The 14,408-nt window shown below is 37.6% G+C and overlaps 1 protein-coding gene across 1 annotated transcript in view; it reads left to right on the forward strand.

Moving 5' to 3' along the window:
• The window catches only part of ADAM9 (ADAM metallopeptidase domain 9), a 137,957-nt gene that overhangs the window by 91,642 nt on the left and 31,907 nt on the right, over window positions 1–14,408 (forward strand). Inside the window, exon 16 of the mRNA XM_077849229.1 lies at window positions 3,519–3,702. Coding sequence (XP_077705355.1) covers window positions 3,519–3,702 — 184 coding nt within the window. The remainder of the gene's footprint in view (window positions 1–3,518; window positions 3,703–14,408) is intronic.

Raw genomic sequence — 14,408 nt, forward strand, 5'->3', positions numbered from 1 at the left:
AGATACAGATGCAGTGAAACACCGGGACACCTGCACCCCGATGTTTCTAGCAACAATGTCCACAATAGCCAAACTGTGGAAGCAGCCATGGTGTCCTTCGACAGATGAATGGATAAAGAGGATGTGGTCTATATACACAATGGAATATTACTTAGCCATCCAAAAGGATGAATACCCACCATTTACTTCATCATGGATGGAAACAGAGGGTATTATGCTGAGTGAAGTAAGTCAATCAGATAAGGACAATCATTATGTGGTTTCACTCATACGGGGAATATAAAAAATAGTGAAAGGAATTATAGTGAAAGGAGAGAAAATGAGTGGGAAAAATCAGAGATGGTGCCAAAACATGAGAGATTCCTAACTCTGGGAAAGAACAAGGTGTAGTAGAAGGGGAGGTGGGTGGGTGAATGGGGTGACTGGGTGACAGGCAGTGAGGCAGGCACTTGACGGGATGAGTACTGCGTGTCATAATATATGTTGGCAAATCGAACTCCAATAAAAAAAAAGGGAAGAGAAGAGAAAATACATTTATAGTACTGTACTGTAAAAAATCCATGTGTTAAGTAGACCCGTGCAGCTTGAACCTGTGTTGTTCTGGGGCTATCTGGACTTTTCCAATTTGTTATATCAAATAGATACTTCATTTTTATTTTAAATAAATTTGTAAATATTTAAGTTTATTGTTGTTGTTTAAGAGATGTATAAAGGGATGTAGAGAAAATGTGGCTTCTACTCCTATCCTCTTTACCTGGTCCCTGCTGAACAGGTGTGTGTTCTCTTATCTTTTGTGTTTCTTTCCAGAGTCTTTATGCAAATGGATAGTCTTATTCCCTAATCCCCTTCCAGCTCTCTGCTGTATATACTGCAGACGCTGTTGTGCAGATCGTACTGTTGTGTGAAAAAGCTCTCTTGTCTCTCGGGTATATAGATGTTGTCATCTTTTTCTAAACTTTATTTATTTTTTTAAGATTTTATTTATTTATTCATGAGAGAGAGAGAGAGAGGTAGAGACACAGGCAGGGAGAGAAACCACTGAGCCACCCGGGTTGCCCTTGCTAAACTTTTTAAATGACAGATTTCAATTATACAGAGGAGTAGAAGGAATACTGTGATGAAACCCATATAGCCTAGATTAGAACATTGTTAATATTTTGTCATATTTATTTTGTCTAGACTTTGCCAAACCATTTCAAAGTAAATTATAGGCATTACAATACTTCACTGCTAAATTCTTTGGTATTCATTTCCAACACATCTGGTCGTTCACACTAGCAGTTTCAGACCTACCAAAATTAATAATTTCCTAATATCATATAATACCTGGTCAATATTAAAGTTTCTCCAGTTGTCCTCAAATGTGTTTCATAGCTGCTTTTGTTTCACATTGGGATTCTGTCAATGATCATGCATTGAATGTAGTTGTCATGCCACTTAAGTCACTTTTAATCTAATATAGTCTTCTATTATTTCTTTCTTTTCAATGATAGTGACCTAAGGAAATAAACTGGGCCAGTGGTCTTTTAGAATGGCCCATGTTCTGCGTTTATTTGGTAGTTCTTAGTATTGCTGAACTTGTGTCTCTATCCCCTGATTTTTTTTTTTTTATAAATCAGAAGTTAAGTCTAAAGTTTTAACTAGATTCACATTAAATATTTTCAGGAAGAATACATCATAACTGGCACATTATGTCAAGGAGGCACATAATTCTGGGTTGTTTATTTTATTACTGATACTAAGTGGTGATGACCAGATAACTTGCTACTGTAGAGTTATGTTTTTCCCATTACATTTATCAGGTAATATGTGGAAGAGTGATGATTTTGTACCATATAAATAGCTATTTTCCCACAAATGTTTCATCTCACGGTTTTAGCGCGATGTATTGATTATCTTTGCCTGAAGCAAATTGTTATATTGAGGCTTGCAATGGGATTTTCTTTGTAACAATGAACATCTCTTAGCTTTGTTGACTGTTTGCATTCTTTATTTTGTGAATTGCTTTTTTTGTGTCTTTGCTAATTTTTTCTGTGGAAGTGGTTATTTTTTTCCTACTGATATGCAACAGCTTTTTAAACATTGAGTATTTTCCTTTTACTCTAATATGTCACTAAGACTACCCATGAAACCCTACGTATATCATAGCAACATGGATTTTGGTAGGCTCCAATAGATTTAACTTAAGTCTGCTTTATGCTATGTTTTGTTTTAGAGGTTCTAATTTTAACCAACAATGTGAGGTAGACATTATTACTTATCTCTTGTTTTTCAGATGAAGGAACTGATGCTCAAAGTGTAAGCACATTATAAATGGTGACATAAGAATAAATGTAAAGTTGAGACAAAATTACTAACTCTTGTTAGTGTAGGATGGAGGTCGAAGAGGAGAGTTAACAGTATATGCAAAGAGTAAATAAAGATTTTAGCTAGTGATCAGTTCAAAGGCATCAATAATGTGATGTAGTTAACAAAAAAGCTACTGTAATCTTAGGCTTAATAGTAGTACAATATCTAAAATGGAGGAAGTGTGAACTACATTTGTTCTTTGTCAAATTATAAGCAAAATTTCATACCCTCTCTGAGTAGTGTGCTTCAAGAGGCAGTGAGACAACCTGGAACATATTTAAAGGGAAGCCTCCTTGTTTCATGAGAAATGATTATAGGGTATTGCTCTGTTGACATTTAGCTCTGTTTAGGAACTACATGATTGATAATTGCCCAGTGATCTCATGTGGAAGTTCTGGGACCGGTGAGGAAAAGTTAAAAAGAGATAGATTTTAACTCAAGAAGTAAAATAGTTTTATGATATCTAGAATGGAAATCTTTAGAGGGTGATAAGTTAGAGGAATAGGTGAATTAGAGGAAAATAATATCCTATAATGACTTGATATCATAAAAGGAGATTGAACGGGAGGGTAGGTACTTGGATCACAAGATAGTCAAGTAGAAAATTTCAGTACAGTACCATAAGAGTTGATGTTAGTGGTATTTAGTGTGTTATGAAAGGATATAGCAAAGGTATTTAGCTAACACAGTGTTGGTGATAGGAATTTTAGTGAATTAATGAATTGAGTCTTAAGGTAAGTAACTAAGAGTTAGCCCAAGCCAAGAAGGGTAGAGTCCTTTCTTGGTTATTTTACAGTACAGAATCTAATTTGCTCCTTACCGTAACTCTGTAAAAAGTCACAATTGAATTGTGGTATAGTCGTATTATTTTCTGTGTGAAAGCATTTATAAAATTATAAACAACTTTTTCATTAGGCTTTTTTGATCCCTATACAGATGGAAGAAGGAGAATGAGCACTACCTGGTTCCCTACTAATCTGTATCTCAGCATCCATTTACCTCTGCTATATTTTAAGAGAACTGCTTTGATGTCTTCACTCTCATACATTTTCTCTGTTTAGATTCCCTTCAACTAAATATCAATAAACTTTATGTGTCCAAATATATACTTTTTTCTTTAATATATACTGGGTGCATTTTGTGTTTGCATTATGACTGTATCTTTATAGGAATGCATTGTGTGGCAAGCTTCAGTGTGAGAATGTACAAGACATGCCTGTATTTGGAATCGTGCCTGCTATTATTCAGACTCCCAGTAAAGGCACCAAATGTTGGGGTGTGGATTTCCAGCTAGGATCAGATGTTCCAGATCCTGGGATGGTGAATGAAGGCACAAGATGTGACAATGGAAAGGTAACCAAAATGTTTTCTCTTTATGAAGTAAAGTTTAAAAGTTTAAAAAAACCCTTATACTAAGTAGTTATTCTTTTCTGATTTATAAAAGAAACCTAGTATTTATTATAGATTTTGGAAAATACAAAGCCACTACGGATAAAATTAAGAATGGCTGTTTTTCAACTGTTTAGATTTTATTGGCAGTCACATATAACCAACCCCTGGTCTATGTTGTGATATACTGTGTGTGTTTCTTTTCCTGATCAATGTGCTATAATTTATTAGCTAGTCTGCTATTATGGGGGCTCTTAGGTGATTGCCGGGACTGTGTGTGTGTGTGTGTGTGTGTGTGTGTGTGTGCACGCGCTTGCATGTCTCTGTACTAGAAATGGCATCATGCGTGTCTGTCCACGCTCTCTGCTATCCTAATCACCACTCTTTGGATCAGACATGAGTCAAGAATTAGCCTCTGACTTACCATTAGTAATTTCTATATGAGAAGAGCTAGGCCAAATTCCCTTTGGGGTTGGAATATATAATTAAGAAAGATAATTCAGAGTAGTGCAGAAACTGTAAGAATTCTTTAGCGATGCCATGAAGAGTGAGCAGGACCAGAAGGTGTCAGGGTAAACCTCAGTCATATACAAGAGATATTGGGGAGCAGAAATGTGGAACAAGTGGAAGAAATCAACTTAGAGGAGAGTAGAGGATGAGGAGGGAGAGATCATAACTGACTGGTGACATGACTCGTGAAAAAGTCAGGTGGACTTGCAAGTTACCTCAGTGTCTACAGAATTTTTGGTGCCAATTCTGTCCTTCCTTTCTTACAAAAAGATCTTTGTATTTTTGTGCCTGTCTTTGCCACTAAAAAACTTGGTTGCTGGAATTAGTATAAACAGTGCTAGGCAATTTTTATTTATATAAAAATTTCCGAATATTATGACTGTTTTCTGATGTTAAACTACTATGATGGGATATACATGCCCCCCCCCCCCCTTCTTAAGATTTATTTATTTTAGAGGCAGACCATGAGTGGGTAGGGATGAGGGTGGGTGGGGGGAGGGGGTGGAAACAGAGGGAGAGGTAGAGAGAATTTCAAGCAGACTCCACACTGAGCATGGAGCCTGAGAGGGACTCAGTGCCACAACCCTGAGGTTATGACCTGAGCTGAAATCAAGAGTCAGATGTTCAACTGATTAAGCCACTGAGGTGCCCCAGTGTGCGTACTTTTAAGATTTTAGATAGAGTTTTGCCAGATTTCTCTTTAGAAAAGTTTTTAATAGTTTACCTTCCATTCAGTTTTCAGTAGGAAATGCTTGAATTTTCCATAACATAGTCAAGGTTAGGTATCTATCATTTTAAAACTTCAGTGGTGGTTTCCTTTTTATTTTACTCTTTCTTGATTGTTAGTGGTATTAATTTTTTTGTCTCTATATTCTTACTCCTTTTGTGATTTGCCTATTTGATGTTCTTTGTCCACTTGAAAATTGGTCTGTGTCTTACTGATTTTAAAGAACATTAATGTCATATAAATGTTCTGTATATATGATATTTTGCTTGGCTTATTTCTTGCCTCTTGTTTTTAGTAACTTTTTTGCTATATTTGCATTTTTATGTATTTAAATCTATTATTCCTTTACTTTATAGTTTCTAACTTTACTTACATTTTTTTTTTTTTTTTACTTACATATTTTATAAGATCTTTCTCAGTGTAATATATTATTCTCTGGTATTTTCTAGTAGACTTTGTATTTTATTTAACACCTGTTTAATTCAGGGGAATGTTGAGTGTATATAGTATGAGGTTGGTATTCTTTTTTTTCCCTTTAATCATTACTGTGTGCAGAGTTCTAATGTCATTTTTTTCAGAATGGTTTATCATTTGCCTTAATCTCATTTATAATCCCTCTTTTAATTTGAAATCTTATTTAAATTACTTATTAAATTTTTATATATTCTAGGGTTTCATTTCTGTTTTTCTCTCTCCATGCCCACTGATATTTCTAATTATTCATGTGTCATGTGTTAGTACTGTCTTATTTTAGTTTTTATTGGTTTTATAATGTATTTTTAATATCTGATCATATAAATGCCCATTCATTCTTTTTTCCTACTTTGCTTGGATATTTTTATTTATTTATCATTCCAGATGAACTTGAGAAATTTTTGTTGAGATACAAAAAAATTAAAAACTAAAAAACTAAAAAGCACTTTGGAATTTTTGTTGGGATGGCATTAAATTTATAAACTTGCAGTGGGGAAAAGTGACATCATTATATTATTGAGTCTTCTAATAGGAGGGCATGGTACGTGTCTCTGTTTTTGGGGAGTCTTTTAAAGATTTAGACATAAAGGTTTTTTGGGGTTTTTTGTTTTATTGCTGGGTATATTTTTATTATTATAAATAGGCCCCTTTTTTCCTATCACGTGTTCTAATTTGTTATGTTATAATTTCTAATTGATTTTATTGGAAGGAAAAGCTATTTTGTTTGTGTTTTTGACTGGGTATTATTGATATTCAGAAAAACATTCATTTGTATATGATTATTTTGTTACCCGCCATACCCCTTGTGCCACCTATTTTTATTGTTAATTATATTAGAATTTTCTAGGTAAATAGTCATGATCTGTAGATAAAATGTTGATTTCCTTTCTGATATTTACAATTTGGATTTGTTTTCTTGTGTAGTTACAATGATAGCACTTCTATAATAATTTCAAATAATTAGTGTACATCATTGTCTTGACCCTGACATGACCGGGAATGCATCTAGACATTCAAGGTTATGTATGATTTTTGTTAATGGCTTATTTTTCATTTAGTGGAGTATCCTCTTAATCCTATTTTATAAGAATTAAAAAAAAATAGATTTTACATTTATGAGTAGTTTCTTTGACACTAAAAATATTAGATACTATTAAAATAATCATTATTTACCTTTGACCTACTGCTATGTGGTGGGCTATATCAATGAATTCCCTAACATTAAATTATCTTTACATTAAAATTATCTGGAGCACACACTGGTAACATTAAATTTTTCTTTAGATATATTCCTGGATTCTGTGTCCTAGCAAATTTACTTTTGTGTTTTATAACTGTATAATTTTGATGGTTTTTGATTTTATGAAATTTTACCCTGGATTATAAGTCAGTGCTCAAGTCAGATAAAAACTCTAATGAGATTGAATTAAAACACAATAGGAAATTAATTGATTTAAACCAAAGAATCACATAAAGAGCTTTGGAACCCAGAATCTCAAATAATGTTCCTGTGATTCTTTCCTGTATTTTTCATCTTTGCTCCTTCCTGTTGGCTTCTTGCCCCTAACCCTGTGCTGGTTTTATTAAGATATAATTGACATATAACGTGGTATAAATTTGGGATGCCTGGGTGTCTCAGTGGTTGGGTGTCTGTCTTTGGCTCAGGGCGTGATCCTGGAGTTTCCAGATTGAGTCCCAAGTCAGGCTCCCTGCATGGAGCCTGCTTCTCCCTCGGCCTGTGTCTCTGCCTCTCTCTCTCTCTGTCTCTCTCATGAATAAATAAATAAAATCTTAATAAATAAATAATAAATAAATAAATAAATAAATAAATAAATAAATAGGGTTGTCTAAAAAAGGGTATAAATTTAAAGTATACGGTGTGATGATTTGATGCATGTATATATTGCAAAATGATTACCATAGTAAGGTTAGTTGACATATGTATTATTAAGAATATTTAAGATTTACTCTTGGCAGATTTCAAGTATATAATATTGTTAACTATAATCACCATGCTGAATATTAGATACCCAGAACTTATTCATCTTATAACTGGAAGTTTGCACCATTGGACCAACATCTCCTCATTTCTCCCATTCTCTAACCTCTGGAAACCACCTTTTTATCTTTACTCCCTTTTTCTGAGTATAACTTCTTTTTTTTAATATTACACATATAAATGAGATCATATGGTATTTGTCTTTCTTTGTCGACTTACTTCACTGAAATAATGCCCTCTAAGTCCATGCATGTTGTCAGAAGTGGCAGGACTGGTTGTTCACGAATGTGTTTACTTTTTTTATATTTTTGTGAATTTTCCATTTTTCCTCCTGTTAAGTAATTTCTGGTTTCATACTGTTGCAGTTGGAAAAGATACTAGATGTGATTTCAGGCTCCTTAGATTTTTTTAAGTCTTGCTTTGTGGCCCAACATAAGTTGTGTTCTGTAGAGTGTTCTGTGTATCCTCGAGAATGTTTTCTGCTGCTGTTGCATGGGCTGTTCCATTTATGTTTGTTAGATCCATTTTCGTCTATAAAATTCTTTAGGTCTGTCTGCTGTTTCCTTATTAAATTTCTGTCTGGACGATCTATCCAGTGTTGAAAGTGGAGTATGGAAGTCTGCTATTATTACTGTATTGCTGTCTATTTTTCCCTTCAGTTATTATTTGCTTTAGATATTTAGGTGCTCCAATGTAGGGTGTGTAAATACTTAAAATTATTATATCTTCTTGATGAATTGATTCCTTTATCCCCATTTCATGACCTTCTTTGTCTCTTGCTACCATTTTTAATTAAAAGTCTATTATATGTGATATAAGTATACCCATTTACATGGGATATTTTTTCTATTCCTTCACTTTCAGCCTGTTTCCTTATCACTAAAGTAAGCCTCTTTTAGACATATTGTTGGATCTTGTTTCTTTTTTTTCTTTTAAGCCTATTCAGCCACTTTGTGTCTTTTGATATGGGATTTTTTTCTCTTTATCTTTTACATGTCTACTATGTTTCTTCTTTTGTGGTTATCATGAAGCTTATATAAACATTTTGTAGCGATAATGGTCTATTTTAAGCTGATAATAACTTACATTAAATTGCATACAGAAGCTCTATACTTTTACTTCTCTCATTTTAAACTATTGGTGTCATACTTTGCATCTTTTTATATTGTGCATCCATTAATAAGCTGTTAGTTATTTTTATTTTTAAAAAATTTTTATGCTAGAGATACAGTGATTTACACAGCACCATTACAGAATTAAGGTATGAATTTTATGGTTTTATGTTTTCATATTGTTAGTATCTTTTCATTTCAACTTGAAGAATTCTTTTTAACATTTCTTGTAAGCCTTTGTTTGTCAGGGAATGTTTTTAACCCTCATTCATTTCTGAAGTACAGTTTTGCCAGATATAGTGTTCTTGGTTGGCAATTTTTTGTTGTTCAGCACATTGGCTGTATAATTCTACTTTGTTCTGGCTTGCAAAGTTTCTTTAGAGACATCCATTGGTAGCCCTATGGGGGTTCCTTTGTATATGATGAATCTTGCTACATTCTTTTCCTTCTTTAGAAGTTTTCTCCTCATTTTTGTCTCTTAACATTTGGTTATAATGTATCTCAAGTAATTTTTGGGTTGTTCTTTAATGGAGTTCTTTGAGCTTCCTGTACCTGAATGCCATATTCTCCCAAAATTTGAGGAGATTTCAACTATTATTTCCTTAAATAAACTTTCTACCACTTTCTTCTGGGACTCCTATGATATAAATGTTTGTTCCCTTGATGGTGTCCTTTAATTCACATAGGCTTTCTTCACTCTTTTTCATCCTTTTTTCTTTTTAGTTTCTCTAACTGGCAAATTTCTTTTTCTTTTTAGGATTTTATATATTTATTTGAGAGAGAGGGAGAGACTGCATGAGTAAGGGGAGGTGCAGAGGGAGAGGGAGAAGCAGACTTCCTGCTGAGCAGGGAGTCCAATGTGGGGCTCAGTCCCAGGACCATGGATGGGATCATGATCTGAGCCAAAGGTAGATGCTTAACCGACTGAGCTACCCAGGTGCCCCATCTAACTGGCTAATTTCAAACAATCTGTCATTGAGTTTGCTGATTCTTTGTTCTGGATGAGTAAATCTGTTCTTAGAGCTCTCTGTTAAATTTTTCATTTCTGTCATTGTATTCTCCAGCTCCAGGATTTCTGTTGGGTTCATTGGTTTTCCTGATCTTGTTTAGTAGTCTGTGTTCTCTTTTATTTCATTCAGTTTCTTTATGATGATTATTTTGTATTCTTTTTCAAGTAATCTATGGATTTTCATTTCTTGGGGTCATTTATTAGTGCTATATTAGTTTCTTTCGGTGATTTCATATTTGCCTAATTCTTCCATTTAGTATTTGAAGGAACAAACACCTCTCTCAGTCTTTATAGATTGGTTTCATGAGGTAAGACCTTCCTGTCTATTTCTGTACTGATGGGATTACCTTTGGAATCTTAGTCTGGCTGGGTTGAAACTGGTTACAACGCCACAGTAGGGTTGTTGGTCTTGTTATCAAGGGCTTTGATGAGCATAGAGGCTGACTGGTCCCTGAGTGGACTGAACTGTCTCAGTACCTTGTTCAGTAAGTAGGGTGTTCCTGAGACAAGGGTACACGGTTGGGTCTTTAGACACCAGGCCTATTACCAGGTGCATGGACTGGTATGGCTCCCATCAGGGAGGGACCTGAGAAGATTGCTGTCTGTTCCCTGGATGGGTCCCTGGGTGGCCAGGACTGCTCCCTGACTAGTGGGAGGGACTGGAGCAGAATATAGGGCCAGTTCAGGATCTCCTGATGAGCAGACGTGATATCTGCCTTTGGGTCCCTGTAGTGGCAGGACAGCTTGTGGAACAAGGCTTGGAGGTACTGAAACCAAGTATAGATTGCTTTCAGAATCTTTGGGGATGCAGGTGGGTCCCTTGGTTGGTGGATCTGGTGGTAGACTGTGGCTGTGATGGGGCTGGAGCCAATTATAAGGCCCTTTGAGGTATTCTGGGAGGCTCATTTGGGAGTGTCTTATTTTGGGTCCCTGTGCCAGCAAATGTATTCACAGACTGTGGTTGTTAGGGATTATAGCCAAGTAAAGGGTCCTTTTAGAAATGGTGGGGCAGTAGACAAGAGTGTCTCCCACTGGGACCTGGACCCTTTGGACTACTGGTGGACTGTTAACTGTGAAGAAGAAGCTAGAGCTGCTTATAGGGCTCTTTCAGGATCTCAGGGGGTATGGATGGGAGTTTCTCTTGCCTGGTTCCTGTGTCAGCAGGCCTGTTCAGGGAGTGTGATTGGCAGGGGGTCCTAGAGTTGAGTATAGAGCCCTTTTAGACTCTATAATCCAAGTTTGGCAGGTTTACCTCCAGGGGCTCCCAGACTGTGGCCAGGAGGGGCTAAAGCAAGTTCATGGGCCACTTCAGGGTCCTCAGCTGGGACAGGGTCTGTGTACCTACTACTTTATGCATATATGGGTGTGACTCCTCTTGGGTCCTTTGGTGTATGATGCTGGTGAAAGACCTAAAGCCAGATGGGTCTGTAGCCAAGTCCTTGGACTGTGGAGCTCCTTCTGGGTTTATAGCCAGGTGCACAGTTGTTAAGTGAGCCTTCTGATACAAACCTAACTTTTCAAAATGGCTCTTCTCAGTCTTGGACTATACAGGAGTTTCATAGTCTCCATAGTGCCTAGTCCCAGATCTCCTGCAAAGGCACTTTGGTGCATGGATGGATTTCAGATTATTATGTGTGTGGTCGGGGATGTGGTTGAATGACCTTTTATGAGGTCATTTTGCTGATATCACTTCTCTCGTTGGTTTTATTTCCTTCTCCTGCACACAGACATTTACAATGTAATAGGAAAAAACCCTCATCTTTCCCCAGTACCCTTGAGGTAGGTAGGATTGTTTTTACCTCCAGCTATAAATCAAGACATCTTGGGAAAGGAATATGAGAGACAACTTCAGAGGCCGGTTATAATATCCAGAGGTATAATACAGTATGATTGGTAGGGTCTAGAATACAGGAATACAGGCTCTGCCACATGCTTAACCCTCCTTTTAACCCATGACTGTGAGGGGAAGTGAAGAGTTAGGTAAGTTTACCAGAAGAGAGAGAGAGAGAGAGAGATGGGAAATCAGACTGAATAGAATGGGCGGAAAAAAAAAATGGAGAGGGGCACCTGGGTGGCTCAGTGATTGAACATCTGTCTTTGGCTCAGGTCATGATCCCAGGATCCTGGGATCGAGAACCCTATCAGGCTCCCCAAAGGGAGCCTCCTCCCTCTGCTTATGTCTTAGCCTCGTTCTCTGTGTCTCTCATGAATAAATAAATAAAGTCTTTTAAAAAGGCAAAGAAAATAAGTCAACAAAATACAGAAAAAAAAAAAGTTTAGACATCACTACAGTCCAATCTTATTATATAGTCTCTGTTTTCTTCAGTTTCAATACCTAAGGCTAGTCATTAGTGGAGATGTTTCAGTGTGCTCAGGCTGCCACAAAAAATACTATTTCTCAGTTGGCTTAAACAACGGAAATTTATTTCCATTCTGGAGAGTGGGAAGTCCAAGATCAGGGTGCCAGCAAGGTAGATTTCCTTCTTAGGCCTCTTTTCTTGGCTCATAGATAGCTATCATCTTGCTGTATGCTCATATGACCCCTTTTCTGTTTGCGTGTGGAGGAAGCAAAAGAAAGCACAAACTCTCTGGTGTCTCTTATAAAGACACTAATCCCATCAGACCAGGGTTCCATCCTCATGACATCTAACCTTAATTACCTCCCCAAATCTTCATCTCCAGACGAGATTGGGCACGTTCAGGTTAGTATGGCCTTAGACAAATCTTCATCTCCAAATACCATCATTCAACGTAGGAAGTTTGAGAGGATACAAGCATTGAGTTCACGAAGAGAGCCACTAGAATGGACTCAACTTAATAGAAGGAGGATATTACTCATTTCTTCCTCATGCCATGTATCCTTTTGCTGTTGCATTGTGTGCATCCTGCTCAGTGCAGTAAAGGTTTTAAAGCTTTTCCTAAACATTTGCACATTTCAATTAATTTAGGTATTTGTTTGATTTTGGTCTAGGCATAAGTGAGAAATACTCATCAATATATTAGTTAGGGTTCTCCTGAGAAGCAGAACTAATAGTGTGTGTGTGTGTGTGTAAGACTTCTTATGTAGAATTGGCCTACATGTTTGAAGGTTAGTAAGTCCTAAGGTACAGTATCTTCAGTAGGCAAGCTGGACACTCAGAAGCGCTGATGGTGTAGTTCTGGTCCAATGACTGGGAGAGAGAGGGCAGTTAAGCAGGAATAGAGACCACGGGCATTTAGGCCATTTCTTCATGTGATGTACCTTTAGGACCTCCTCAGGCTGTATCATGTATCTGCCACTTTCATTTGATGATGGAAAGTTGCTGTGCCTGCTAGACTTTAAGGCTTGATGGGTCAGGTAACACCCAGTTCATGATGAATAGTTCAGGTCCCATGGTAACATGGCTTATGGTTAAATGATCAGTCTAGTAGCTGGCATGACCGTATCTAAAACAAGAGAGTAGTTATCTGCAGAGGATGGCAGAGTTTTGCTCCAAAATCCTTAGGAGTAGTGTAGTGCTGTTCACCTCTCAGGGAACTGCCAGAGAAACTCTATTTGCCACTGACATTTCAATCGTCACTGGATCTGCAAGCAAGGGTGCAATTGGCAGAGCAGTTTGTGTGGCATCCTGGACCCTTTGCAGAGTCTTCTTTTGCTCTGGTCTACTTGGTAAATGGACTTGAGTAACATGCCCACCTGAGGAATATGTAGCTCCCAAAGTCAAAGGTGCACTAGTTGTCTTCTGTTTTGGTTGCCAGTGGGGCCTCATGTAACAACTTATCCGTTACTTTTGAAGGGAAATCTAGTTATGTCCCACTCCACGGGCCCCCTGATAATTTGACTGAGGCAGAAGACTCCTGAATTTTTCTCAGCTTTCCTTTCCACCTCTGACATGCTTTGTTGTCTTACCAATTAGTCCCCAGTATGGCTATGTCTTGCACATTAGGTTCAATTAGGATAATGTCATCAATGTAATGGGCCAGAGTATATCTTGTGGAAGGAAAAGTTGACCAGCATCCCTGCAGACTAAATTACGATGTAGGGCTGGAGGGTTGCTCTACCTCTGAGAGAGGACAGTGAAGGCATATTGCTGGTCTTGCCAGCTGATAGCAAACTGCTTCTGGTGGTCCTTATTGACCAGGGTGGAAAAAACAGTATCTGCCAGTTCAGCAGCTGCATACCAGGTACCAGGAGGTACGGGGATTTGCTCAAGCAATAGAACCACAGTAGCTACAGCAGCAATTACATATCCCCTTAGGATAACCCACTGTTGTTGTCTAGGATCTGTCTGTCTTCTGCACAGGCCAATTAGCTTAGTCAAACTGGACTATCAGTCGTTGAGGGTGACATTGATCTCTGCAGTGCTTCCTGGATTGTGGTATTTATTGCTTTTGGTTTACTATTTTCCTAGGTAGTGGCAGTTCTCATGGCTTCCACTTGGCCTTTCCTGCCATGGTAGCCCTGACTCCACAGGTCAGGGAGCCAGTGTGGGGATTCTGCTAGCAGCCAATTGTGTTTGTTCCAGTCCCGCATTCTGGAACTGGGGAAGAAAGTAAGGGATGAGTTCGGGGTCCTACTGGGCCCTCTGTGAGTGAGGTGGACTTAGCTGAAGCTCCATTGATCACCTGACCTCTGTAGCTCCCTATTCTGACAGGTAGGCCACCGTGATGTTTTGGGTCTCCTGGATTCAGTGCCAGTTCAGAGCTGATGTTCAGTAGTTCCTGAAAGGTCTGATTTTTCTTTTCCACGGTGCCTAGTTATCATGGTAAAAGGCCATAGGTCCGGTTGGGGAAGGACGGGAGAATGAGAGTATAAATTTGTGGCAGTGTATCAGGGTTCTACCTGAAGGAGACGTGTCC

The sequence above is a fragment of the Canis aureus genome, chromosome 15 (genome assembly GCF_053574225.1).
Source record: "Canis aureus isolate CA01 chromosome 15, VMU_Caureus_v.1.0, whole genome shotgun sequence".
Lineage (NCBI taxonomy): Eukaryota > Metazoa > Chordata > Mammalia > Carnivora > Canidae > Canis > Canis aureus.